The sequence below is a fragment of the Phragmites australis genome, chromosome 24 (assembly GCF_958298935.1).
Source record: "Phragmites australis chromosome 24, lpPhrAust1.1, whole genome shotgun sequence".
Classification (NCBI taxonomy): domain Eukaryota; kingdom Viridiplantae; phylum Streptophyta; class Magnoliopsida; order Poales; family Poaceae; genus Phragmites; species Phragmites australis.
Genome location: NC_084944.1, coordinates 361,686 through 381,195, shown reverse-complemented (window position 1 = coordinate 381,195; position 19,510 = coordinate 361,686). Strand labels below are relative to the sequence as shown.

At 43.8% G+C, this 19,510-nt stretch overlaps 2 protein-coding genes across 4 annotated transcripts; one reads left to right on the top strand and one right to left on the bottom strand.

Moving 5' to 3' along the window:
- Positions 1-1,184: 1,184 nt before the first annotated feature.
- On the top strand, positions 1,185-2,978 carry LOC133906973 (probable plastid-lipid-associated protein 3, chloroplastic). The gene is made up of 2 exons (XM_062348942.1): positions 1,185-1,683; positions 2,358-2,978. Exons 1-2 carry the CDS (start codon positions 1,272-1,274, stop codon positions 2,390-2,392), a joined length of 447 nt encoding a protein of 148 aa, XP_062204926.1. The 5' UTR covers positions 1,185-1,271; the 3' UTR covers positions 2,393-2,978.
- A 212-nt stretch (positions 2,979-3,190) lies between these two features.
- Positions 3,191-18,211, bottom strand: LOC133906970 (uncharacterized). 3 transcript variants are annotated; one of them, XR_009907886.1, is made up of 19 exons: positions 17,866-18,211; positions 17,602-17,776; positions 16,982-17,290; positions 16,813-16,902; positions 15,855-16,301; positions 15,664-15,771; positions 15,319-15,449; positions 15,100-15,232; positions 14,613-14,976; positions 13,993-14,501; positions 13,690-13,869; positions 13,447-13,605; positions 13,034-13,108; positions 12,372-12,516; positions 11,485-11,678; positions 10,723-10,932; positions 9,559-10,202; positions 9,377-9,476; positions 3,191-3,518 (listed from the first exon to the last, which is right to left on the bottom strand). XR_009907886.1 is itself a non-coding variant. In XM_062348939.1 (18 exons), the coding sequence occupies exons 1-17, from the start codon at positions 18,075-18,077 to the stop codon at positions 9,564-9,566; spliced, it is 4,080 nt and encodes a 1,359-aa protein (XP_062204923.1). In that variant the 5' UTR covers positions 18,078-18,211; the 3' UTR covers positions 3,191-3,518; positions 9,558-9,563. The 3 variants fall into 3 exon arrangements, 2 of the variants coding, with proteins under 2 accessions (XP_062204923.1, XP_062204924.1); XM_062348939.1 differs by lacking the exon at positions 9,377-9,476 and having other exon boundaries at positions 9,558-10,202; XM_062348940.1 differs by lacking the exons at positions 9,377-9,476; positions 17,602-17,776; positions 17,866-18,211 and having other exon boundaries at positions 9,558-10,202; positions 15,855-16,254; positions 16,982-17,173.
- Between the last annotated feature and the right edge of the window lie 1,299 nt (positions 18,212-19,510).

Here is a 19,510-nt window from a genome sequence, read left to right as displayed (position 1 = left end):
CCGACCAGTGCCGCGCGCCGGAGCACCCTCTGAAAAAAGAGAGGGGGTCACCGGAGCTGTCGTTGTCTCGCCGTCGCCGGTGGTCGCTGTCGCTTGACTACCAAGACGGAAAGCCCATCGTCGTCGACAAAGTCAACAGCCCTCTCGCTCCTTCCCGCCCTCGCAGAACACGTGCATCCGATCTGGGCCGTCCCGTCCGGTGGCGAAACCGCGTTACGGCGGGCCACGCCCATGTGTGTCGCCAGGCCATGCGTGCATGCATGCATGCGTACGTACGTGCGAGACCAAGATTTGCGACAGCAATCGAATCGCATGCACCAGCAAGGAATCGAAGGGAAGGATCGGATCGCATCGTCGGCCCGCACCGCACTGCTACTGCGATGCTAATAAGCAACCAATGCGCGTACCATATCTTCCATCAGTCGGTAGGTGCTATATCGTTGCTGATGCTCGATCGTCAGCGGAGGAAGGAAATTCGCCGGCCGGCCGGCCGGGAAGGCGACTGGTCAGGGAAATATATGCTCTGCTCACCGCCAAAGTGACCATGTGCACCTAATAGTGCGCGTAGCCCTCCCTCATGGTACGACGACGCCTTCTTTACTCAACTGCATGCACAAATTTACTTCAGGCATGTGATTTTGAGTCTTTTCGGGTTGGGGCCATACAATGTATGCAGCATCCTCATGGGCCATGGGAAATTCGGCAAACAACAACATGGTAGACGCAAGAAAATTCTATAAAATATTTTACAAAAATATCTTTACGAGATCTTGATTCATGTTTTCTTTATTCGATCTAACGGTTGACACGTGCAGAGAGACGTGTCGTGTTGAGGGAAATGATCTTTCAAAGGATTTGGTCCTATAAAATTTACTTCCATATTTAGATCAGACCCACACAAATATATCCCAAGACATAGAATATATTTTTATACTTTTAAATCTAAATTTATAAATATATACATTTGTTTTCAAATTTTACAAATCTATACTCGCCCTTCTTATATATCGTCTATTTGAAGGACAACAAGTGCATGTCATTCTTATAACGGACAGCATGAATATAGAAGTGCAGAATTTCAAAACGGAGGTATATATTTATAATTTTCGAATTTTAAAAACAAAAAAGTAAAAAAAAAATCCCAGCCAGACAGCAGTTAACACGTGGCCTTCAGTTGGCGTCCCTTCTCTTCTGGCTACGGACACTCACCTCGTCGTCGGACCGCCACCGCCAGGCAAAATGAAACCCCCTTGACCCCTTCCGCCAAGGGAATGGCTATGGCTCCCCTCTTCGCCGCCGCCTCCCACGCGTCCCTTCTCGTCCCTTCCCCCCTTCCACCCTACCGCCGCCCGTCGTCGACGAGTGGGGCGAGCCGCGAGCCAGGGACGCACGAGCCCGAGCCTCCCTCCGCCGCGGACCCGCCTAGCCCTGCCGCCGACGACGAGTGGGGAAAGGAGCCGGCACCGGCGCCGCCGGAGCCGGAGGGAGGCGACGAGGAGGCGGAGAGGAGGGAGGAGTTGAAACGATGCTTGGTGGACACGGTGTACGGCTCCGACTCGGGTTCCGGGCGTCCACGGAGGTCAGGGGGGAGGTCGTCGAGCTCGTTGCCCAGCTCGAGGCGGCCAATCCCACGCCCGCGCCCGTCGAGGCTCCGGACCTCCTCGACGGCAACAGGATCCTCATGTGAGTTATCTTGTTCCCTAAAGCTGTGATCTTTCTTCCTTCTTAGCAACTCGATCGAGCGATTGATTCGGGGGTGATGAATTGATATCTGCTGCAACTGCTAATAACCAGCCATGTCGTTCAAATGATTGGGGGTGGACTCAAATCTGCGATGCTTGGGGGTGAGCCATCAGCTTGAAATGCACCTGAACAAGTAGGTTGCCTTCTGTACTCAAAATTGGGCTACTTCTTTAGCCATATGATTTGTACATGTACAAGTACAACCATTGAATTAAGCGCTTAGGTCTCACAATACATAGCGAAGGCTTCTCGCGGATGTAAGAAACCATTGACTTTTCCAGTCCGCGACAACTTTGCAGGATGCTTACCTATTTTATTGTATTGGTTGAGGTGCTTGTAATCATCAGGTGGACCATTGTTGTGTTGCCTTTAATGAAGTAGGACTAATACCCTCTTGTTCAAAGACATATCGTATGAAGACTTATTAGACAATCATCTCTACATATGTGGGCACATGCACACGTCATGTTCTGCTTCTGGTAATAGAGTGTCCTCAAAATATTTGTCATCAAACATGACACTCCTTTCATGAACTTAATTATTCTGGCTTTATGTGATTAACCCATTCCAAGGTAAGATGGTTATATTAATAGTGTGTGGTCATTGACTTGCAGATATACAGCATATTCTGAGCTTCTGCCTATTCTAGCTGCTGGGGCAACACCTTTCGTCAAAGTATAGCAAATATCCCAATAAATTGACTCAAAAAACATGACAATAGTCAATGCTTCAACCCTTTCAACTCCATTCGCTTCATTTTCATTCAGCGCAACTGCCACTTTTGAGGTTCAAAGTCCGTCAAGGATAGAGGTACATAATTGATTGTCATGCAACCCTTTGCAGCAAGCATTCGCTAGCATTGTAGGCACCATTTCTGGGCAGCCACAGAGGCCGGTCCTGGCTCTTGACAACCTACCTGGACAAAGACTTCAGGATCTCGAGAGGCGATGGAGGCTTGTTAATTCTTGCGAAAGAGGGAGCCCTTTGCTAGATCAATTGTAAATCTGTGATAGGCCACGATGGAAGAGGAGATATATCATTATTCAGAAGTCAGAACTGCACAGAACTAAATAGAAGAGTGCCACATTCTTTACCTGTCTATTGAACAAGCTTATTTGCATCGATATATGAATTGCGATAAAATCTCAGCAACGTGTATTGAGTCGACTAGCTTTCTTGTGTCTTTCAAGAGACAAACTGTGATTGAATTGATACAACCTATCACATTTTGTGCATCACGGAGCGATTTTTACCCAGTGTTCATGACTACATGAGTCACAGATGCTTCAGATTCAAAATTAGCTACGTGAGAGTCCGACAGTAGCAACTATCACCATGTTTCACCTTTGTTTTAGTGAGGGTTAACAAGTTTCATGGCATATAGGGAGACTTATTTTGAACGACTTTAAAGGGCATCAGACAGAAATTATTCCAGACAAAAAAACACTTACAAAAAATGGAACTTGGTATATCTTAACTTTTTCTTTACATAATTAAACTTCACACAAGATACAAGTTTCCCCAATATAATTACAGAACTATTCTTATCAGAAAACCGTCCTGTTCTTTGCCTTGTGTCGTAATTGTTACTGCTCCTTGCTGCCAAAATTGTGGAGAACTTTGACGTTTACACATGCTAATAAACTTGATACAAACAGATCACATTCTTCACAGATTCCAGCAAGGAAGCTTAATGCCATTGATCTATCCAATAGCAACATCACATATTGAGAAGATGTTACTCGGTAACTCCAATTCATCCTTCATCGTCATTCCTGATGTTTTTAAGAAAAAAAAACGGGCACTCAAGGTTAGACCAGAGGTTTGTCAAAAAATATGTCGAGTAGTAGTACACAAGATATCTATTAGGTCAAATACTGGATATGCGTAAAATATGTCAAGTAGTAGTACACAAGATATCTATTAGGTCAAATACCGGATATGCGTTATGAAGCGTACCACTTTTACCTTAATATACTAAAAAGAACAGATTATTGGAGTAAATAGTTAAGACTTGTCGTGTGCATGCTTCTGATTTTGACCAAACTTAAAAATACTATTCAGATAAGGGGAAATAACACAGAAGTTGGCTATATGATTATAAATATTGATGCTTAGCCAGAAACCACAAGGAATAACAGTGATAGTAAAGTACATGCAAGATCAATGCAACAAGTTTGGGATGCAGATACAAAATAAACCAAAATTTACTGTCAAGCCCAGTAACTTTCAATGTCATACACAAAAACATCCCTACCATAAATTATATCACAATAATTAGCTTTGGTTGTTACTGTTGAACAGGACAACTCAGTGTATTGCTATGCCTAAAAGGTCGGATATACAGGGTATGGGTATGGTTATAGGTATGGCACATATGCAGAAAGCACCCTATACTAGAGAGTAAGTACACACTGCATATACATCTACCCCCCCCCCCCCCCCTAAACTCACGGTGGATCAACAACACCGAGTTTGGAGAGAAAATATCCATGTTAAGCTCTTGTTTGTGCTTTTATAAAGAAGTCAGCAAACTGAAGGTCTGAAGGCACATACTGAAGAGTCACAACCTGATCTTGCACTTGCGATCGCGTATAGAAAGCATCAACCACAATGTGCTTGGTGAGTTCATGCTTCTTTGGATCCCGAGCAATATTGATCGCACCAGTGCTGTCAGAAGAGAGAGGAGTCAGTGCAGTAGCTGGCACACCGAAATCCGCAAGTAGCCACTGTAACCAGGTGACATCAGCTGTCAATGCTGCCGTAGTCCACAACTTAGCCTCTGCACTTGAACGAGAAGCTGCCGTTTGTTTCATGGTCTTCTAGGCAATCAAAGAGGATCGAAGGAAGACACAGTAGGTAGAGAGCAAATGACGATCAAAGTGATCATTAGCTCAAGTCGCATCAGAGTACGCCTGAAGCTGGAATGAACTAGAGCGAGGGAAGAAGAGATGACGAGAAGCGGTGCCACACAGGTAGTGCAGAACACACAAAAGGTGGGTGTAGTGTAGCTGGGTGGGGGCGGAAACAAACTGACCGAGGATGTAAACAGAGTGAGAAATATCAGGACGAGTGATCCTAAGATAGACAAACTCCTATCTAGATGGCGATAGCGTGGGATCTGCAAAAGGCTCACCGTCAGTGGGCCACAGGTGAACACCAAGCTCCATAGGTGTCTCAGATGTGTGGTGATCGATGAGAGCAGCGTGAGTAAAAAGGTCTTAAATGTATTCCTGAGAAAGATAGATGCCATTACACGTGAAAGAGACCTAGATCCCAAGAAAGTAGTGAAGGGGGCCAAGTCAGACATCAAGAACTTGTCACTGAGACGCTTCTTTACAAAGTCAATGAACTGAGAGTCATCACCCGTGATAATGAACTTAGAGTCATCACCAGTAATAATCATGTCACCAATATAGAGAAGAAGCGTGCAACCACTAGAAGTGTGAATAAAGAGAGTTGGATCGTGGTCGCTAGGCTTAAAGCCAGCATTAGTAAAAATCGAAGAGAAGCGCTCAAACCAAGCCCAAGGAGCCTGTTTGAGACCATGTAATGAACGGCGCAGATGACAAACCATGCCAACAGGAATAGAGTATCCTAGAGGTGGCTGCATGTAAACCTCTTCACACAGGTCACTATTGAGAAGAGCATTCTTGACGTCTAGCTAAGATGGACCATTGGCGAATAGAGGCAACAGCCAAAAGAGTCTGAACAGTGGTCATGTGAGCAACTGGAGCAAAAGACTCATCATAGTCGTGACCATGTTCCTACTGAAAACCACAGAGCCACAAAACGAGCCTTGTAGCACTCAAAGGGAGCCATCAGAGCGGATCTTGACCTTACAAACCCATTTGCAAGTGATAGGAGTGACATGAGAGGGCAAAGGAACAAGATCCTAAGTGCTAGTATGCTCCAAAACGACAATCTCCGCAGCCATAGCATGCTTCCACTCCTGATGAACAACGACCTCTCGGTAGGTCATGGGCTCGACAAAACCAGCAGTTGCGAAGCCATAGTGCTCAGGTGGCCGAATAGTACGACGATCGCGTAGATCATACCGAGGTGGAGATTGTAGAGCAAAACGGAGAAGAGACGGAGAGGAGTCACCTAGGTGGAGATTGTAGAGCAAGACAGAGAAGAGACGGAGAGGAGTCAGGCGGTGGAGGATGTCGGGGATAGCGAGCGTAGAAGTGAGTGATCTCACGAAGAGAAATCACAGGAGAAGGTGGTGAACCAACTAACGGTGGAGCAAAAGGTGGTGATCATGGAGATGATGGTGGCTATGGCAAAGGAGCTGGGGAGACTGGTGGCTGTGTGAAGCAGGATAGTGATGAAAGATGTGAGGATGGCAATGGAAAAAACAAATCAGGAAGAGTCAGGAAAGAGAAAGACTCTGCTGAAGTGGATGGACAACTGGTGGAAGAACGATGATAGGAAGAACGGAATTCGTCAAAGGTGACTTCTTGAAATATCCTCATCCGACGAGCAACAAGATCATAACAATGATAACCCTTGTGCTCCGTACTGTAGCCAAGGGAAACACACTAACTGACTAAGAAGTTAGCTTAGTGTGCTCACGAGGTGGAAGAAGAACATAGAAGACACCCAAAGCACCGATGGCGACTGTAGCTAGAGGTGTGCCATAGAGACACTCATAAGGAGTACATCCCTGAAGAACAGAGGGCGGCTTCCTGTTAATTAGAAAGACGGTCGTGGAAACAGCCTCAGCCCAGAAGTGGGGTGAAAGGTCAGAAGAGATTAGAAGAGCACGAGTAGTCTCGAGAATGTGACAATGCTTGCGCTCGGCAATTCCATTCTGAGCATGAGCACCAGGGCAGGAGAACTGAGCAAGAGTGCCCTGATCAGCGAGATAGCGACGATGAGCATTCGAGACGTACTCACCAGCAGAGTCAACACGAAAAGCGCGAATGACAGAGTCAAATTGAGTACGAATCATAGTAGCAAACTACTGGTAAATGAAAAGAAACTACCCACGAGAAGACATAAGGTAAATCCAAGTAAATCTCGAATAATCATCAACAAAGATCACATAATTGGAGTGACTCCCTTTCGAAACGAAGGGAGAACGCCCCCATACATCAGAGTGGACAAGACCAAAAGGATGCTGAGATACATAATTACTAGAAGGATAAGGGAGTTGCTATTTATAAAGCTTGCAATCCGTACAATGAAGAGGAGTGTCACCAGAAACAGGATCTAAGACACCACTACCCACCAAGGTGGAAACTTTAGAACCTGAGAGATGTCTTAGACAACGATGCCACTGTGCAAAAGTGGTGGTAGAGGAAGCAGCTGATACGAAGGCAAGAGAACTGGATGACTGGCTGTCCAAAGTAGCAGAAAGAAGACGCAGGCAATCAAGCTCCCAAAGGCTCTAAGAGTCATGACGTCTAGGACCAGTCTCCACCAAAAGCTCAGAACCAAGATCCTGAACACAACAAGAGTCAGCCTCAAGAATGATACGACAGCCATGATCAGTAATCTGACCAGCAGACAAAAGTTGCATGGTGAGTTTAGGAACATGAGAAACTATAGGAACATAAAAGGAGGAAGTAGATAGGGTGCCCTGTCCTGCAACAGGAAGGGGGGTGCCATATGCAGTCTGAACTATGAGTGATGAGCTGGAAGACGACACAGAAGATAGATAAGCTGAATCTGGAGTCATGTGAAAGGAGGCACTAGAATCAAGAAACCATTTGGATGATATACCTGCATGGGAAGAAGGTGGTGTGGAACCAGAAACCTGAGCAGTAACCCTGGGTACTGAGGTAGAAGCTATAGTAGTCAGACGGCGAAATAACACGAGAACCTTCTACTCGGTGGCAAACACCGAGCAAGAACTCGACTAAGTGAAGGGTCCACCTACCCCTAAGAGGAGCGGCCACCACGACAAGCCTACTTGTCGCGCTGCTTCTTACGACATGCCTTAGCAAGGTGTCTAGGCCTGTCGTAGTAGTCGCAGACGACACCAGAAGAGGCCTCTACCACCACTGGGGAGGGTTGTGGCATCAAAGTAGGCGGAAACACCTGGGAAGGTGTGGGAGAGCTGAAGAAGGGACTCGAGTAGCCAGGATGGAGGCAGACAGCTAAACCCTGCCCACCTCCCGCTCGAAGACATGTCTCCTCAACTCGCAGCTCAGGCATCGCCTCATCAAGCGATGGGCGTGGAAGACCTATCAGTAACTGTGATATGACAGTCTCAAACTCAGGGCGGAGCTGAGAGAGGAACTCATTAAGCCGAAGAGTCTCTCTCTGACTCATGTGGCGATCACAGCACATGCAAGTGCCAACACCACATAACTCTGCACCCAAGTTGTCGAGGTTGTGCCTAACTGCAAGCATCTAACGGTGGAACTCCTCCACAATGGAGTCCATCTCAGTCTGTGACTAAGCCTCCTCCACAACAGCAAGGTACATCGCCTTGTTACGAATCTCATAACTACAGGTGAGCCCACATCAGCTGCATAGTGACGATGCCCTTAAGAGACATCGTGAGCTCGACCTCCATGCTCGCAAACAAGATCGCCTTCGCATAGGCCTCCTCATGCAGCCAGGTCTCATAGACAGCGAGGTCATACTAGTAAGTCTCCATCTCAGCCTCGAAAACATCAAGAAGTGTGATTTTGGTATCATCATCAATTTCCGGTGGGTAACTGAGTGAAGTCGGAAGAGCGGGACGAGAATGTGCTCGCTCGTCGGTGAGATAGCCCCACAGCCGATGACCACTCATGTGGATCTCCATGTGAAACGCAAACTCCCCATGTTTGTGCCATCGAAGAAGACCGAGCACCGCAGGACCGGAATGGCACCTAGCCTCCCAGGGGACGCCATGAAGGCAGATAGGCACAGAAACAACAACCCTCTATTTTTTTGGAATGGACTCACATGAACCTAGTAAATAGACAGAGGCAAACGCACACACGAGACCCCCAGGCCCAAGCGGCGGAGCCGAGACTCGGGCGCACGTCCACCAACAGCGTCTTCTTCGACCCCAGGCCGGAGCACACGACGGAGGGAGCCGAGTGGTGGCGACTGCTCGAATCAGGCAGCAGGCGGCGGGCCGGGCACGGATATGGCGAGGCACACGCAAGGAAACGACGACCAAGGCGGGCAACACCATGGCAGCGGCGGTCCGAATCAGGGTGGTCGAGTCGAGCAGCACTGTGACGGCGGCGGCTCTATTCAGGACAGCAGGCGGCGGGGTCGGGCATAGATGTGGCGGGAGCTAGAGCAAAGGGAGCCAGATCCGGAGCAGAGGGTGTCGAATCCGTGCGAAGGGGGAAGAGAAAGGGGAGGAGAGGTGGAGTTGCCTTCACCACAGCCAGCGGTGGTGGCTCACCAACCAGTGGTGGACTGAGGATCGAGAGCCATGGTCTCTAATACCATGTTGAACTGGACAACTCGATGTATTGCTATGCCCAAAAGGTCAGATGTACAAGGTATGAGTATGGTACATATGCAGAAAGCACCCTATACTAGAGAGTAAGTACACACTATGCATATAAATCTAACAGTTACTTGCTTCTCTTGTTTATGTAGGCTTCTTCAAATTTCATCTTACGGGCTGAAAAGTGATAACTACTGATTTGCAGCAAAACTCTGAAAGGTTTACCATTTGCCAGTGCAGGTAATGATATGTTCGATGTATAAGGGCTGTCAGCATGACACAAAATGCCTTTGGCAAGGTAAAAAACAGAGAGGATCAACAAACCCGAAAAACATAGTAGAATTCTCAAATAAAGATATGTGACAACAGAAAACATGTAGCACAGCTGGAAAGCTATGGACTTTACCAGATTTCATGTTAAGCCCGCATCCTGCATCCTTTTGAACACCTCATGCACAGATGAGGGATCTACATCACATCTGACACCCTCACCTCCGTACTGCACAAAAAGGTATTCTCTTGAAGACATTGGAGGGGGTAAAAGATCAGATATCTCCACCAGATCTTGGTTGGGTGTCAAAGGTCTATCCCTTTGGTTTAGTGAATAATACACATCCGCCAGGAGAAGCCAGACAAGGTCAGCATCCATACAGGCAAGTCCTGCCAATGCCCTTATAGCAGCTTCTCGCAAACCTGTCAAATTACTGTAGGCAATACCTACCACAAGGCCACAAACCCTCTTTAGCACACTTTCTAATGCAATAGCGCTTCTCTTGTTGGAAGATATTTCAGCTATCATGTCCAGGACTGCAATCTGAACCTTTTGGCTGGAGATCTCAGCCATAGGTTCCTCTGAGGTAAGCGAGGTATCCCTATATGGTAAAATGATTGCTTTTTCATCCATCAGCAACATTCTTTTTCGACGGAATGGAGATAAAGCCAACAATCTCCAAACAATAGATCCATCCTTATGAAACCGGCGTACATAAAAATCACCACCAGATATACCAATTGCTCTACTCAATACTTCAGTGCACTTTCTAACAACCGGCTGCAAAACAATACTATGGTCAGGGCAATATTACAAACAAGGAAGACAAGTTACAGTCAGGCTGAAATTAGAGCAAAAGCACATAAAGTAAAAACAAGCAAAAGAAAGTTCATTTGTTTAGAAAACAGAAACACATCTAAATACTTTGTTTATAGACTAATGCATCAAGAATCCATTAGAGATCCAAAGTGATCACGGCAAATTCCTGATCCAAGCTCAAACACACAAATTATGAAATTAGTCTTCTTCACTCAGAAACTAGTCAAGCAGAGTATGATAAAGATTTGTTGCTTATCAGTTGAACAGTGTGACTGTGACATGTTCTTGTGGATCAAAAGCCCTCAACCATGATTTCGTGAAAGGAAGACATGAAACACTAACAAGTATTGCTATAAGCCAATTTGAGAAACATTGTTAGTTCATCCATAAATGTTCATGGTAAAAATAAAGAGACAAGCAAGCTAAATGAATACAGACATAACTTACACAACAAAAAACAATCAGATGTGAGAAACCATACCACTGAGATCTTGTTCCTTAGACAGATAATCAAGTACGGCCATAGTTTGTTCATAGCTGGGAGTAATCTATTCTCATCAGCATCTTCGGTGGCATCTGTACCATCAAGTTCATCAAATGACAGAAACTGAATGGCCTCCTCAATAACTGCTTTGCTTCGATTTTCACACTTATAAGCCTCCTCAACCTTGGCGATAGATATAATAGCGTTCTAGAGACAATAGATAACATTAATAATATGGCTACAACTGTCGGAAATAACTTTTTTGCTGGGTTGATACATGAAAGTTTGCAGGTATATGTTACTTCTGAATGTAACATTGCAGTAAATTTTCGCCACTATTTAATACAAAATACAATAGAAATTACAATATGAAAACTATGTCACCAAGTAATATAAGGTAGCAAGATTGCAATAGCAGTTCGAAAGATAAAAACACAGCATTGTCCCATTGATATCAAAACTGGAAAACAAATAAACAGTAGTACATAGTTGTCCTACCAGTATTGTTTAAGTATACAATTAAGCAAGACATTCCTTGACACAAAGAATGAAAATATATAAATCAAGTTAATAGAAACCCATTATTTGGAATATCATTGCAAATGATGGCCAAAAAGTATAGCAAATAAAATAGTGGAAACAAATGATGAAGAGAAGGCCGTAAAAATTACGATAATGTTCGCTTTCCAAGTGCAAGATTAAAAAAGCCACAATTTTGAACTTACTACAATTTGTTATCCCTATTAATAGAAAAAATACCTCAACAACTTCAAGGGCCACAAGACAGGCTGTTTCCTTTCTTGAAGAAAGAAGTGGGGTGACAGCTGACAAGCAAGAGCCAGCAAGAGATCCAACTATTCTCCTATATCTTCTCATCTCATCCAGCTTACAAAGTAAATCTTCCCAATATTCCAAGCTCATAAAATCAGGTTGAGCATCAACATTCATTCTTTCTGATGCAATAACAAAGACTGAGCATTAGTGACACTGCAATGTAAAATCCCCTTGGAAAAGTAATTCCCAAAAAAATCAATATAAAGTACCAAAGGAAATTGTATGAAAGACTAAACTACTTTTAGAAGGGTTAAGCAGGCTGAGCCATAATATATTGCATATGAAAGTAAGGAAACTGGCGGCAGGATGTAGAAAGGTAACTAGAACACGCATAAGAGGATTGAAGTCACAGGAAAACCCTAGCACACTGTTAGCTGGTATCATCATGGTTAGATATCCACACAAGAATTTAAGCATTTAAAACTTTAAAGGAAAGCAAGCAAAAAGGAATTAGCGAGAGTGTCACAGGACATATGATGCAATCAGAACTTCAATCAAGAATTTGCAAGAGTACTATACATTAATAAAACAAGAAATCGTTAAACCAAATAAGGAAGTCAAAAGTGGCATATCTCCTTTACTTTCTTGTTTAGATACTTAGATGAAATATTAGCATACCATATATTATCAAATATCAGCAAATACCAAGATAACTCAAAAAGCAATGAGAAGCAAATTCCCATGAAGATATAGTGGAGCACGATTTATTTATATGCTAATTGATCATCTGTTACTACTTTGATGAACTACAACCCTAGCTAGCTGTTGTAAAACATGCTGAAAAACAAAAATGGGTCATGTCAAGCTATTACCAGACATTGCACTGGATTCCATTCTCTTTTCAACCATAGTTTGGACTGCTTGACCTTCAGAACTGGCCTTCCCATAAAATGACTGAGCCTCATCTGGCAAACTAGTAGATTCATGTCCACATGCCTTGGCAATCTCAGAAACCGCCTAGATAAACCAAAAAGGAGCATGAAAATAAACTACTTGCTTAATGACACATGAAGCATCAGTAATGCACAGGCACGCTCTGACAAAGAAAAAGGAAGATGAAAACAAGTACATACATATGCTAGAAATAGAATCCTGCACAGGCCAATTATGTGCTTGACTTTGCATAGATTTCAAGTCTAATAAAAATGTTGTGGACTTCACATATATTTATTTAATTAAGAGATAAATAAGCATAAATAGCCATTTTAGAAAACCTTGTCTAACAAAGTGGATGTATTACTGTACTACCACACACCAACACGTGGACTCAAGAACAATTATAATGAAAGCCTCCACAAAAACATCATCCCTACTGTGAGAAGGTATCAAAACTTGGTGACCTCATATTAGAGCCAAATGATCAGTAAGTACAAGTCATAACCCCAGACAGCAAACAATAAACTGACACACATAAGCTCAAACAATCCCCTTTCGGTCAAACATTAAAAAAAAAATACTGTTTATATCATAGTACCTTCAGGAATGGAACAGTTAGATGTGGGTGGTCATGTCTGCCAAGAACCTCCAGCTCGGAGGAAACCACTCGCATCTGCAAGAATTTACAGGCATCGCGATGAACTCACACATATGAAACTTGCTTGCAACATTAGTTTTTTTTAGTACAGGAAACCCCTTGTTCCTTACTCCCATCTAGATCATAATATCCCCTAAAATAATACATTAAACAGGAAGGTGCTTCCAAAAAGTGAAGTGACCGACTTCAAGAACAGTAGAGCGGCCATCAATGTGCTGACTTGATTGATCCATTATTGCTTATGAATCCCGCAATTTTCTTACAGAAAAATTACAGGAGCACTACCCAATTAAAAACATCATTGAAGAAATGGAAACTTTACTCTTAAGATCTACATCCACCCTAAAACATACCGGTTCTTCCAAGAAAGGTAAAATATCATGAGAAGCACCAATGTAACACAGCATGGAAGCAAGAACATCAGGAACATGGGGGTTCAGGTCCAAGTGACGCAACTGTCTGCAAATAGAGTCAACAATGTAATCTGCATTTGCGACAACAAATTGGCCAACCTGTACGGGCAGGAAGACAAATTTTAAATACAAAATACAATGATGATTAAACAAAATCTGGCATGAGATAAGGCAATCTATTACCGAATAATGTCCGCCAGCAGCAGCAAGTGCTCTTAAGACAGCATCTGACGCGATTCTTATCTGAGCACTTGAGCTGATAAGCTCACGGAGCAGAAGATAAAGGGAAGAGTGCATGAACCCACTACGTGCAAAATCTTGACCAAGAACAACACCCAAGATTCCAATTCCTTCTATCATTATCTGAAATAAGAAAACTAAAAAACCTGAGCAGACAAGATATAATCCAAACAGATATTACTTAAATAGAATAGCAAAAAAGAGTCAAACAAAACAAATTTATAAATCACAGTTATTCATTATTACTGTATGCAACGCAGTTGTATCACGGAAGAAGTGCAATGGCAGGTTCAACTCTGTTAGGCATAGCTCAGTGTCATTCTCTGTTGGAAGATCCCACACTTCAGGAGATACATATTCATGCAGAATACTACCAATGCAATGAAGAATGCTGTCTTTAGTGCCCTTTCGTTCATTAAATCCCCAGATATCTCTTTCATTAGTAACTTCGTCATGTTTAACACAAGCAATTAATTGATCATTCTGACAAGCTGTCCTTATCATCTGTGCTGATCTCTTCTTGAACAGTTGTAAAAACATACCAAGGGATCGATCTGACAAACCATACATAAGCTCGTTGAGCATGCAAACAGCTGAACTTGCCTGGCGCAGTGTTTGTCCAGCCTCACTTCTCATGTACCACCTCTGCAAACTGTCTTTGTAAATATCTTTGGCACGCAGCTCAGTGCTCAACCTCCTAAATTGATCGAGTAGAATATCAACAAAAACAGATAAGGATGCACCAGTTTCTTCCCCTAGCATCAACACAAGCAAACAAATATGATGAGCCATGATTACAGCATAGAAAATGGCATCACTCATAAAATGTGACAAGTCGAACAGCCCGTAAGTAGTTCATAAAGTACCTGAAACTGTTGATAGACCAACAAGTCTAATTATTCCAGCAAGAGCCAAGTAAAGTTTCTGACTACCAGTGTGAACAAACCATGGTGGTACATGGGGCAACTCATATTCAACTGTATAGAGTATTGCATTTGGCAAACCATTATCTTGGATAACAGATATTTTGGAGGCTGCAGATGTAGACTTGGCATGCAGAGAACTATGAGTCATATCTTTAGAATAGGCGCCACTCTTCAACTCAGCAACTGAATAAAGAAACCCAACGGACAGTGGCTTTGATACAATTAGCTTGTCCATGGAACCAGAGAACTGTGAGCTATGGCTTATGCATAAACCCAAACAATCAAAGAAACGAGCAGCAATAACCTGACAGGGGAATCAATTTCAAAGTCAATAGAAGAATCATAGATCCACATAAGGGGCATCAAGAACTTCCCGGAGCCCCCAGAGAGAGAGAGAGAGAGAGAGAGAGAGAGAGAGAGAGCTCACAGGAGAACGGTGAAGATGATTTATCAGAAACTGAGGGCCTGCAAAAAAGGTCAGAGCCAGCAACCTCCTGGCATGTGAAAGCGCAGTTATCTCCTCACTTCCAAGTACCACTTGCGGTAACCTTTCAACTAACCTGCTTGACATGAAAAACAGTTGAGAACTTTGCTCTCACATGCCACCATCAACTGTGGTCGTTTTAGAAAATAAAATAGCACGAACCTGGTAAAAATATCAGAAACCTCATTTTCTGTTATAAAATTGTGGCCCTGCTTAAAAAGATAATCGAGAGCATCTTGTGCAGCCTCAGACACAGCTGCAGCATCATCACATGCCAGAGCACATAAGCATTCCTGCAATATTATCTTTGTGAGGTTAAAAACTAAATACAGATTCGAGTCAAGGACTAGGAAAAGCTAGCAGAGGCAAAGGTCTGAATGCCTGGTAACAAATTCCAAAAGATAAAAGACATGCAGATATGATTACGCAGTTGTAATATGTGAGCATAACTATATATCCAACACTTTCATGCTCTCACAGGTGACAAAAATATTACAGTTCACATACCACAAGTAGCATCTTGCTTCTCTTTAATGTACAGCAGCAAGTAGACAAAAGCCCTCTTACACCACTAACCACCGACCTCCTCACCTTCTCAGATGAGTGAATAGAAAGCTGCAAAGATGACACAATATTAAGCAAACTTTGAATACTCACATTTTTTTTACCTATAGGATAACAAACAAAGGAAAACATACATGTGGGAATGTGGCAGAAAGCAATTTATCAACATTGCTAGTTGTTTCTTCAAGCCATTTTTTGGTCCGCTTTACATTTAGTGCCTTTCTATCAGCAGAAGAATTATTGACATCAGAGGTAGAGTCGCCTGAAGCTTCATCATGGACTATCTGTTCAGATAGACTTTTGGTTGGTAATTGGCGAAGCATTTGCAATACATGCTCAGTTGAACCACTGTGGCCAGAAGAATGAGCACAATTCTCATTTATAGGTATATAAAGTGCGCTAAAATTTTCCTTGTCATTTAGGACTATCATCAAAGCCTCAGTCAATCCTAGAATGGCTTGCTCAATGCTCAAAGAACTACCAGCAGCACCAGTAATCATAATCTTAGATGTGTAGAGAACCTTTCCAAGGCGACTGACAATTCCAGGAAGGAAAAAGGCAAGTGCATCAGCAGAACCTATCTAAACAAGAAAAAGAGTTAAATGAATTATAAGCATAATGGGAAAAGAAAAGTAATAGTCTCAGCAGGAGGAATCATGCCTGCAATAACTAAAAACCATTGAGGAATCTTGCATACAACAAGGGTACTAGGACATGCCAATCATAAATACGAGGTTGATTATCTTACTAATGCAATAAGAGGAAACTGGTACCACACATATCATATATGAAAGTAGATACAGATAACATCAGTTGAATATATCTTATTCATTTTTTGTTTCAAGACTAATAAAAATTGGTAGATTGATTATCATGCCAATCGGCCCAATGCAACAGCTAACTGCATAGCATTGCCTTGGTTCGTGTACCTTCAGTCTATTTCATGCTCCTATGTTTTGTGCCAGGTGTTGCTGGGGCTGATATACTAGCATGGCAAGTGGTAATCAATGATATGCTAAGATCCTTAAAAAATATATTCGCTTAAGCATTTCTGCCTGGATGCATCACAAGAGCATGTATGGTTCTTCTCACCTTGGCAATAAGAATGCGCAGCGTGTGCAGCGATTCCTTTCTAACATCTGCACTTCCACGGTGCCCCCTTGATGCCTCAAGTTCTGATGCCTTCCATATGAAAGCAAACAAAAATCAGAATTAAAGCTTAGTCACCCAGAGAAGAAACAGATACACAATGGATGCAAACCTGGAGAAGAAGTGAGAGCCAGTGTCCCACAGCAGCTGAAGCATTTTGCGACCGAAGGAATGCAAGCAAGCACTCCTCTGGCTGTGCAGAGTACTTTGAGCGAACTACACTTCCAACTTCCAAGCTTGTACTGGTTGGGATTGCAGGCAACACTGTTGCTTGCTTGCAAGAACAAGAGCGGTCCAAGCATGGCTGTAACTGCAAAACCATGGCTCTGAAGCATCTTATGATTCCCCCGCGGAATTCCTCTGAAGCCTCCAAAGGTGAAAGCATAGCCCCGGAAGTCAACTTTTTCAGCATGGCGACCATCTAGCAAAGGAAGAAAATACGCTGCTAACGTTACAGATGTAACTAAATGGATTGAACATAGAAGAAAACAGAATCGCATGTTGCGCATGCTAAAACATCCAAAGGCACATCATTTAACATCATCCTCAGTTGTCCAGAAATCTATTGTCAAATCAAATACTACTAGACACTAGACTAGTTACACTGGGCAATCGACAGGTTTTAGTAAAGCAGCTAACTAGCAGGTTGCTAGGTTCTATCCAGGGATTCCATGATATGAGGCTAGGCTAGAGAATAAACAGGCATCAGCAGAGCAGAGTGAAGCACCTCACCTGATTGACCGAGGTGAGGCGGCACTTGGTGAGAAGCACCTCGAGGCAGGCCAGCCCACCTTCGACGACGGCATCAGTGATGTGAAGGTCCCCCGCACTCTGTCCTGGGGCATTGCCTTCCTTCCTGCACTGCACCGCCGCATCCAGGAGCAGGAGCAATGGAAAGACTGTATAACTAGAAGGTTAAAGAACACAAATTACCAATCAAGCCCTACATTAGCACGCTGAAACCAAAATCAAATAAGGTGGAGGAGAAGGGAGTACTCGAAGCATAGCTGCAGGGCGGGGGCTGGGGCCGAGCGGAGGAACGCGGCCATAGCGCGGAGCGAGGATGCGGCGGCGGCGGCGGCGGAGGGGCTGGATCGGGAGCCGGAGCCCCCGCGGCTGCGGAGGAGGTCGAGGAGGGCGACGGTGTGGGGCTTGAGCTGGGCGAAGACGGCGGCTAGGGTTTCGTCGGAGGCCGCCGCCGCCTCCATGTCCGCGACGTTGAGGAGTCGTTGATGAGACGTTGAAGAGTGGTGCTGCGGAATTCGGGAGGCGCGCTTGCTCCCTTCCCGTGGTGGCGGCACGGCTTCGAGAGAGAAACAGAGAAAGGGTTCAAGGAGGCTGGCCGAGTAGAAGCGCGACGAGAAAACGGGGGAAGAAGTGGACGGTGGCGTAAATTTGGAACTGGACAATGTTTACGTAGATGAAACGAGAAAACGCAAACTTCTTTTGATACCTGATTGGACAATAAAGGCGTAACTCTGATCATGTCAAGCTTTCCATAGTAGCTTCCTCCAGTCTCCAACGGAGAAGATGCTACCATACATTCTCGGCTCAACGCTCTCGTCTACTCTACTGCAACTCTGCTACCATACATCCATGAATGTGACTCAGAGATTTGCAAAAAAAACCCAGACACCTGAGAAGCTGTAAAGACACTGCCAAGTGCATGTTGCATTCCAAAATGCCTGTGTCACCATGTTGATCGAGCAGCCATTGGTGTCGCTCTTCTACATCAGGATCCTGGCCTCCGATCATACATCTAGAGGACAACCCTGAAGCACAACGATCATCGGCCAAGGCAAACATATGTACAATCACAGAGTAGGTTTCTTTCTTTACTTGTTCAGATTTCCTCCCAGCAGAGCAGCGTGATGCTCTGTGGTGATTTCGCAGCGTCCGCAGGTCTAATCGAGGTCGCTACAGTCTTGTCAAACTGAAAGAGATTGAAAATTGATTAATGTGTTCGATATACTGCGTTGAGTCTCGAGTGGAATATATAAAGTACAAAGTTTAGAGAGCAACAAACGTCTCCCAGAGTTAAAACAGTTATATTAAAATTACAATTAATACTAAACTAATATCTAGAGATATCCTAAATACACTTTAACACGAACCGAACGACTCAGACTAAGCTAGTCTCTGAACTGTCGGAGGACATTTCTACAGTTTTGAATTGAAAGGTTATGCTTAAAAAATAAAGTGGTAGTGTTGTACGGATGCAAAACGACAGGTCCAGTACTACGAGACAGCACCGTGCAAGCTTGGTTTTCAGAAAAAGAGGTGGTCAGTGGATTTTTATTGTATCCAAACACCTCTCTGTCTCTGCCCGTTGCTAGTTTACAGTACATGCAGACAACAACCGGTGATAAAGCTTCAGATGGCACTTGGTCTGCATAAAACGAAGATGCAATAATTCTTAATCTGTTACTAGATGGTATCCAAATTAAGCAGCCGGAGGTTCACCTTTAAACAGGGCATGGGCATCCAAATAAGCAGTAGAAGTAGAAATTAGATGGAGAAAAGAGGGCCTTAAATAACAAAAGATCCAATACTTTAATTTAGAAAAAAAAAAAGCGCTTGCATGGTTTTTATTTTATTAGGTTACTATCAATATCTGCTTTTTAGGTCTAATGATAAGAGC